The 8,779-nt window shown below is 31.6% G+C and overlaps 2 protein-coding genes across 2 annotated transcripts; one reads left to right on the forward strand and one right to left on the reverse strand.

Annotated features, from left to right (window-relative positions):
- Window positions 1-2,704: 2,704 nt before the first annotated feature.
- On the forward strand, window positions 2,705-4,317 carry LOC103488021 (uncharacterized). The gene is made up of 2 exons (XM_008446556.3): window positions 2,705-3,109; window positions 3,189-4,317. Exons 1-2 carry the CDS (start codon window positions 3,007-3,009, stop codon window positions 4,043-4,045), a joined length of 960 nt encoding a protein of 319 aa, XP_008444778.2. The 5' UTR covers window positions 2,705-3,006; the 3' UTR covers window positions 4,046-4,317.
- LOC103488032 (BAG family molecular chaperone regulator 3-like) lies at window positions 4,307-8,543 on the reverse strand. The gene is made up of 4 exons (XM_008446568.3): window positions 7,895-8,543; window positions 7,521-7,777; window positions 5,038-5,184; window positions 4,307-4,750 (listed from the first exon to the last, which is right to left on the reverse strand). Exons 1-4 carry the CDS (start codon window positions 8,157-8,159, stop codon window positions 4,592-4,594), a joined length of 828 nt encoding a protein of 275 aa, XP_008444790.2. The 5' UTR covers window positions 8,160-8,543; the 3' UTR covers window positions 4,307-4,591.
- Between the last annotated feature and the right edge of the window lie 236 nt (window positions 8,544-8,779).

An 8,779-nucleotide genomic window follows, 5' to 3' on the forward strand; every position in this document is an offset into this window, starting at 1 on the left:
CAAATCCTTCTTAACACATTCTATAGGACCTAGGCAAAGGTATATATCAATATTGTTCATATCAATAAAATTGCTTAACTTGGATCTAAGGCTAATGTAGAATTCTTTATAGCACATATGTTCATTAACTATTAATTCAAATACACTAAAACTAATTTAATTGTTCGAATCATTGAAAAAATCATCGAAGTAGACTGCAATTTTTGTCGTCCTACCAAAACATATTAGAAATCTATGTCATTAAAAATTTATGTTGTAATTAAGGAGGAGTATATATATACTAAATCACTGAAAAAACATATAATCTTCTACGGTTATTGGATGTCTATGTATATGTATTATGATAAATAAAAAGGGGTATATATCCACAAAATCATAGAACACATACATCATATTCATCAATTACTCAATGTATGTTTTTATATATTATTGTATATATGAAGGGGTATATACTTAAAAAATAACATAACACACATATCATATTAATTGGTTACAGTATATCAATTTATATGTATTATTGTATATATGAAGGGGTATATATAAACTAATTCAAATAACAGACAATTCATATTCCTTGGCGACTATATGTACAAATATATGCATTATTATATATATGAAGTGATATATGTCTAAAACAAATATTCTTGAATATAAGGTTAAATGTTCTAGGAATACTACGATGTAATGGAGTATAGAAAAATATAATGAATTGAGGAAGACAACTAATTGGATGTATGAAGAGAACGAAACGACAAAATAAATTGAGATTCTGTGAAGAACGGAATCGGAATCGGTGATGGGTGAAATATAAATTGATGAAGAACAAAACTAAATGTACCAAAATTGGTGAAGAAACTCGATAACTTGCCGACGACGGATGTAACAAAATTAGATGACTGCAGAAAGTGGATGTACAAGAATTGGATGGCTGCAGTAATTAACGGTGAAGAAATTGAAGAAGTTGACCGCGGCAGATGAAGAATTAAAATGATTTATGTGCGGATGAAGAATTAAGATGAAAGATTTAGTATGGAATTAATCAAGTTATTTTGAAAATTATTTTCATATTAAAAGATATATTATCTGATGATAAATGAAAATAAATTATATAAGGTAACGTTTTTTCATTAATAATTAATATTTTACATTAATTAAGATAATAATTAAGAAAGTTATAATTTAGATAATAATGCTAAATATAATGTAAATAAGGAAATATATACTTTTTAATTTTGAATTCCCCATATAATTAATGTTAATGATAAGGTTAAAATTGTCCTAAAAATATGTGAAATCCTAATCAAGTAAAAAAAGAATTTTATTTTAGGATATTTGTGAAAATTCTTAGTCAAATTAGGTCGTTTCTCCAAAAATTTTCTTATGCCTAAATAGGCATTTGCACTAAATTTAACGTATTTTTGAACTCAATTGGACTTTAGGTCAAATATTAAAAATATCAAAATGGACCAATTATTTTTTTTTGATTCAATGATAACAATGAAAACACTTGACATCATATATGTAGAAAAATGACAAAATATTTTTAAGTTGAAGTTAAAATAGTAAATATGTCTCCATGACATTTTTTAAAATAGTTGCATCTTCTTTATTTGAAGATTGAAATTAAGCGGGGTAGCTGCATACAGGAAGAGAAATTTTTTTCTTCTTGCACACACCATAAGAGAGAATCGAAGAGAGGTTGACGGCAACAACGTTTTTGGGTGAAGAGAGCAGGTTGTAACGTGTTCCACATTGGGTCTTGGTGTTTGGGAAGAGATGGCGACATTGGGGTTCAGCTGGGTTCTTGGCATCCTCGCGGTGTGGTTCGACGGCCACTTTTCTGACGGGCTACGACGGTCTTTGGGGCAGTTTTCGACGTGCTTGGGTCTTGTTTCTAGGGTATTTTCTAAGCTTTTCGTTCTTATATCCAGACCGAATTGGTTGAACCACTATATATCTTTGTGTCGTTTATTCTTTTATCGCTTACTAGTTATCTAGTTATTGCATTCTGGTTGGTTTGGCATTGTGTTCTCAGATTTAGTGCAAGTAACAATAGAGATTCACAAATTTATGAATTCAATTTTAATACGAGACATATGTCAACTTTTAATTAGTCTTAAGTTCAACCATTTATAATTTTGCCATTTATTTTGGAAACAAATTTTGCCATTTATTTTGAAAACGACAGATTGGTCCAACATAAATGGCTAGTAGACTAAGCTTAACATTAAATTTTATATCAGATAAAATTCAATAATATTTACTTTGTATTGAGTAGGTCCGATAAAATTTTAAAGTCTTTGCTTAAAGAACTTCTTAAACATAAATCGAAAATTTAAAGACCTATTAACACATTTAAAATTCATACTCATTGAACGCAAATTGAAATTTTAAGAAGAAACAAAATAGTGCTTTTACCCTTTAACCTTATATATCAAAATTTACATACCAAAATAAACCGTTTGGAAATTCATAGCACACCCCTTGTTTGAAAATCATAAACAATGACATAGTCACAATAAAACAATCCAATTAAATAGGTGAAAAAACCCCAAAAATGAAATAATTTACTTAAAAAAAGAATAAAAAAATGTCAACACCAATGAAAAAGTCAATGGATGGCCAATAATTGCGCACCATCACAGCCAAAACCGACCATTTTGAGACATGCTTACACCAACAAAACGTAGAATATTTGTTGAAATCCAACATTAAACAAACAAAAGAAAAAAAAAAAAAAGAGTCGCTTCTTTTTTGCTTGCCAAAAAGAACAAAGAGAAGAGGGAAAGGAGAGATTGAGCCAAGAACCAATCTCTCTTTTTCTTCAAATATTTCTATCTTTTCAATCCTTTCTCCCAAATATTTGCAATAATTCTCAACATTTCTATTTCCTCCCTCCCTCTAGTTCTGTTTTTGCATTGGCATTTGACGTTTCTTTGCATCTTTCCCATATAATCTCTTTCATTTGGTTAATTACCTGTTTTTTCCTTTTCGATACTTTTCGTCATGGAATCCATTGACATCAACCGTGTTCGAGCTTTGTCGTCTCCTGAATTAGCAAATCCCTTGACCAGTCCACGACAACATCATGTTGATCAAAACTTTGTCGGTACGTCGAATTCTTATTACTTGAAATTTATTTGTTTTTAGGAATGTGTGTTTTTGATTGGTATTGTTTGATTGTTTAGGAGTATCTACCAATGTGAGGATTTTATTGAAACTAATCCATGAGTACAAAGAGGCTTCCGTGAAAGGAAACGATGGAAGCAAAAATCAAAGGATATCTGAAATGATGCAAATAATTGATGAAGTAAAATCCCAAATTTTAAAATCTCAGTCTCTTGGTAAGAGAAAGGAAGCTGCGCTTAGAAGGTGCAATACGGATCTTAGGCGAAACGTTCCAAAGGACAAAAAGACGAATGAACCAATAATAACCGATGAGAAGGAGAGGTTGAGGAGAGAGCTGAATGCAAGCGTCGCTGCACGTAAAAGCCTTGAAAGTATATGTTCGAGCATCGGAAAGGAGAAGGAGATCATTGCGAAGGAGCTAGCAAGGACGGTTCAACAACTACACGGAATGGAAGAACATGTTAATGATCTCAAAGCACAAAATGAAATGCTGATGTGCAAAGTTCAAGCTTGTGTTGCTGAGCATAGAGTGAAGAAAAACAACGTACCTGATGCACAAGGCAACATTGAAGCCCTCCAAAAGAGAAACAAAGTGTTGACAGAACAACTTCTCAAGTCGCTCGATGCATACCGTTCCTTAAAGCGAAAGCTAAAGGAACATCAAGAGAAAAGGAACGGAACTAATGCAAGAATGGAAGAAATGGGAATCCAAGTACGAGCAGGACTTAATAGGATTCATAGCTTTAAAGAAATGATGATCACTCAAACTGATGATGAGAAACAGATTGACATTGAACAAGAGATCTCTGCATTAGAGCATATGTTCAAATGCTTCGACTTCGAGATATCCAAACAAGTCAAGATCAAGAAGCACCCCCTCGAATGTAAACACGACCGCATCAATGCTGATAAGTGACTATTTCCTGCTCGAGTTTATAATAGAAACAGCAGCTCACAGCCACAATAATTCCTAGTCCAAATCCTACTTTTTTTGTTTGGAACAACAATGGGGATGGCCTTGAGTGTTGAGAAAATAGAAGTAATTGAGATTAGTGATGGTACATTGACACCTTTATTTGTTTTGTTGTGATCATGTACTGTTCAAATGTACTAGTTCAGTTGCTCTAGTTTTAATGTACTGTTTGAACTTTAAACCAAGCAATAATTCAGCAGGAACTTCTACTTAAACCTACTTCCCTTCAGTCACTTTTTCTTCAATCTTACAATGACATCACAACCAATTTTGAGGTGACTCGACATACACAACATTGTCTGTTTTCCCGTCTTGCTTCGTATCGAAAACTCGAAAGAAGACATCATGGTCCAAATAATTTTCAGAGAAAATAGAATTCCAGAGGAAGTAGAATGGGATGGAAAGAAGAGTAGCTCAAATTTGTCCTCCAACCAGTTTCTACGTACAAATATGATGAGAATAAGAGAGAAAAAGAGAAAAGAGAAGGGATTAAAGATCAATGAGAGAGGTCCAGTGATCGTTGGTGGAAGGATGAGGGTCAAATGTCTCCCATTTGGTTGTAACAATCACAGGCTTTGCAACTTTCACTCTTGCATTTGTAACCTTCAACACATCAAGCATTTCAACACATTTCTGCACTCTCTTCCCCTACATTCATAGAAACCAGAAGAACAAACATAAAGGGTAAAGATTGACACAAGTTCACTAACAACATACTACCTACGTCCACGGATAAAGAGAGAAATTGATTTATTATTAGAGAGGGACACTATTAAATACAATACAGATGACAGAGACACCAATACAATTAGGGGATTAATGTACAACGAGATCCACGCGCTTGGCCGTTTAGAGTACCCAGGCATTTCAACAGCCGGTTAACAGTGGGAATCATTTTTTCGACGTCAGAATGGGAAAAGAAAGAGAGAATTTACCTGCAAAATTTTCTGAGTAGAAGCATCTCCTTCAGCAACAATGTTGTCAAGTTTAATGGCTTGCATCATCAACATCTCAATCAGTGTGGTGATTTGAATTTCTGGAACTTTGATTCCATTTGAGATAGATTCTTCCATTACAGCAACCTGTTCACAAGTCATTTCATAATCATAATTACATCCTTCAAACAATAATGCAACATTATCATATTATTATTTCAGCTAATTTCATGAGTTGATATTGAAACTACTATAGCATATGGGCAGTACTATTCATTGATTGAACCCATGCTTTTAATCTCTAGTTCATATCCTTTCCAATTATATGGTTACAAGGGTCCCAATGTCTTTTTGGCCAAACCTTTTTCTTTTTTATAATTATTATCTCTATCATTTAATTATAGCTAAGCCTAACATTTTTGTGTTGCTTAGTGAGATGAGGTAACAAAAATATACCATGATATAAATTAATGAATCATTATAAATTTAATTAACAACATTCATATGTTTTATTACATCATAATAAGTATTTGAAAAGTAATAAGTTGTTTGAGTTGAAAAAGCCTAAATTTAAGTTTATTTTAAATATCATTTTAATTTTAATAGTAAAAAAAAATCTCAATTTATCTAACTTTAAAGTTGTAACCAAAATATTTAATAGTTTTTTGTAAGCAAAAGTCCTACTAAAACAAAAACCAACCGAGTATTTATATTTACATAGCATGAAACAATTCAGAAAATAGAAAAAGGCCAGAGGCCTAAAATACCAAAAATACCCCGCCAACAATGCGCCTAATATATTTGATAATGTGATTTGGTATACAATCCTTTAATTAATTGGGTACACGATCATTTAGATTTGGTATACAATTTGATTTGGTTATAGGATCGTTTAGATTTGGCTGCACCAGATTTGAGTTCTAAATCTAAAAAAAATTCAAAAATTGGTATAGGATGGTTTAGATTTGGCTAAAACTATCGATTACATTTGGCTACACCAATCGTTTACATTTGAGGTTCCAAATTAATTTTTTTTTCAAAGTTTGGTATATAATCGAGATTTGACTACACAATCCTTTAGATTTGGCTACACAATCTTTTAATTTTGGTTACTCTACTTTAAATGTCTAACCAAGTTTTTCAAAATTTTTTATTGCGTAAAAAAGAAAAGAAGGAAGACGATTTTTTTTCAATATTATTCTTTATACACAATATTTTAGTTTTGGTTACTCTAATTTAAATGCCTAACCAATTTTTTCAAAAAATTTTTATACACTATTGTTTAAAAAAGAGAAAATAGAAAGATGATACAATGCATGTGAATGAAAAAAAGAAGAGAAGAAACAGGAAGAAAGACATGCCTAAAAAAAGAGAGAAAACAATAATGAAGATAAAAAGAAATAGATTTGGTTACCCAAATCTAAAAAAACAGAAAGATGGAAGAAATGAAGAGTATAGAGAGGAAAAAGATAATAGAAAATAGAAAAGGATGGAAAGACAAATCTGTAATATTTTAAAAATGACTAAATTTATGAATTTTGGTGTCGTAAATATTTCATTAGTTTGTTATATTTAAGAAAATTTCCCAACAATTAAACATCACCAGACATATGCAAGAAAAACCAAATATTTAGTATTTTGACTACGACATATATAGTTGTAAGTGACAAATTTTTAGTATGTTTTAAATAAAGACTAATAGAGTCAATATCAATGATACAAGTTTTAACGATGAGATCAAACTTAAAATTTAAAAAATATCTACTTTGAATATATAACCCCAAATTATTTAACATATAAAAACTAGACAAATTCTTATAAATGATAAAAAATTGAAACTATTTAGAAAATACAAAAAACAAATAAATGAGCTACCAAGAATTTGATAGATTTTACTCTATTTAATAAATAGTTTTAATTTTTTTATTTAAAAATATAAAAAGATTAAATTTTTATTTTTAAATTTGATTTATTCGGTTCCAAAATAAAATCACTGCTAAGACCATTTAACCAAAACATTACAAAATATCAAAATGTTAAAAGTGAATAAAGCTCAATTGTATACCTTTTTTTATTCAACCTAAACTTTAAACGAGAAAAAAAACAAACAAAAAGATTACTCCTAAAATCTAAACTATGCCATTTATATTCTTTCAAATTTTGCAATCGCAAACATTCGCAACAATTTGGAAATTAAAAGTATTGTTTATTATTATTATTATTATTATTTTAATTTGGAGATTGAACCCTAAGGATTTAAATTAATAAAATGTGCAATAATAGAAATCATATTAATACCATTAAATCAAATTCATTTATTTTAGTTCAGTGCCAGTTTGGTTCTAAATTATAATTTTTTAAATCCAGAAATTTCTACTGGGAAACATAATTCTGAAACGTTAGAAGAAAGAAAAGTAAAAAGTAAAAAGTAAAATAAAAAAAAAAAAAAAAGTGGAAATGAATAAAGAAAAAAGGACAGTGACCTGGTCGGCGAGTTTATCAAGGTCCATGGAAACGTCGGAAATAGCGCGATGTGCGCTCTGTATTTTGGCGTTCCGTTTAGTCTCAATGTATCTTCTTTCAATGCTCGCCGGATCTTCAACCAACTCCATTTTCGATCTGTTCTTCACACCACAACCTTCCAAATACTCCCCGTTTTCCCTCTCTCTTCCTCTGTATATTACCTTCTGCGCCGCTACCTCCAGCCCTGTCTCCGCCGTCAGCACCCTCTTCAGCTCCCCTGTTTTTTTAAAAGAAAAACAACCAAATTTACTCATCTTTACTTCTTCTCGAGATTTGTTCTGTTTCACAAATTCGTCATAAAACACATAATTTTCTTTTTTTGGTTTGGATTTACCGAATGTGGCTTTGGAGCTGATTGGGATCTCTAATCGGACGGCTCCAAATGCGACTCGGAGATGGAGAATCGGCGGTGGAGACTCCGATTTATCTGTCCGCTTCTGAACCAGCATTCCGCCGGGTCTCATTTCCCATTCCACTGGCTCGTCGCCGGCGCGGGTGGAGGAAGAAGAACAGGACGACGTTGTTGAAGAGGAGGATTCATTGGGTTTTCCAATTGCCACATTGTGACTGTGATTGTGATTGGATCTTCTCTTCATCATTTTCCGGACGGCGGCGGTGTCAGTTTTTTTCTTTCCCCTTTTTTTCTGTGGGAGGAATATTTGAAAGTGAGATTTGTTGCTTGAAGAAGAGTGACGAGTGAAATGGGGAGTGGATTTTTGTGCCGACAAAAAACAGAGCGTGAGTTGTTGATTAGAATGGAAGTGGTGGGTTTTATATAGTGCCGGAGAACTGTCGTGTTGGTCAGACTTCCGGGGAAGAAGCTGACTGGAAAGTTAACACATCCAATGAGAAACTGCCACGTCATTCATTCACATAGATTGTTTCCGGTGACAGCTAAGCTGGAAATATTTTTTTGCCGACATTTCAAGAAAGCATCCAAAACAAGAAACAAATTTCGATATCTATACTATATTCTCATTTTGTTCTTACATATTTTAATAATAATACTTTCCCTACATCATATACAAAAATATCCTTCCATTTTGAATTTTTATTATTAAACTTTTAATTTCTTTTTTATAATAACTTACTTCTCACTTCTTTTCAAACATACCAAAATAAATCAAATTATAACAAAGTTTCAAATTACGTAAATCATAGATATTAATAGACTTCTATAAGTGATGTTGTATATGAGTGATATTAAAAGATTTCTAAA

The sequence above is a fragment of the Cucumis melo genome, chromosome 12 (assembly GCF_025177605.1).
Source record: "Cucumis melo cultivar AY chromosome 12, USDA_Cmelo_AY_1.0, whole genome shotgun sequence".
Lineage (NCBI taxonomy): Eukaryota > Viridiplantae > Streptophyta > Magnoliopsida > Cucurbitales > Cucurbitaceae > Cucumis > Cucumis melo.

Bases quoted from the DNA above. Each gene is read 5' to 3' on its own strand.
- LOC103488021 (XM_008446556.3), top strand. From the start codon at position 3,007: ATGGAATCCATTGACATCAACCGTGTTCGAGCTTTGTCGTCTCCTGAA. The intron at 3,110-3,188 runs GTACGTCGAATT...TTGATTGTTTAG, and splicing joins TGTTGATCAAAACTTTGTCG to GAGTATCTACCAATGTGAGG.
- LOC103488032 (XM_008446568.3), bottom strand. From the start codon at position 8,159: ATGATGAAGAGAAGATCCAATCACAATCACAGTCACAATGTGGCAATT. The intron at 7,778-7,894 runs GTAAATCCAAAC...TTAAAAAAACAG, and splicing joins CAGCTCCAAAGCCACATTCG to GGGAGCTGAAGAGGGTGCTG. The intron at 4,751-5,037 runs GTAAATTCTCTC...CTATGAATGTAG, and splicing joins CTACTCAGAAAATTTTGCAG to GGGAAGAGAGTGCAGAAATG.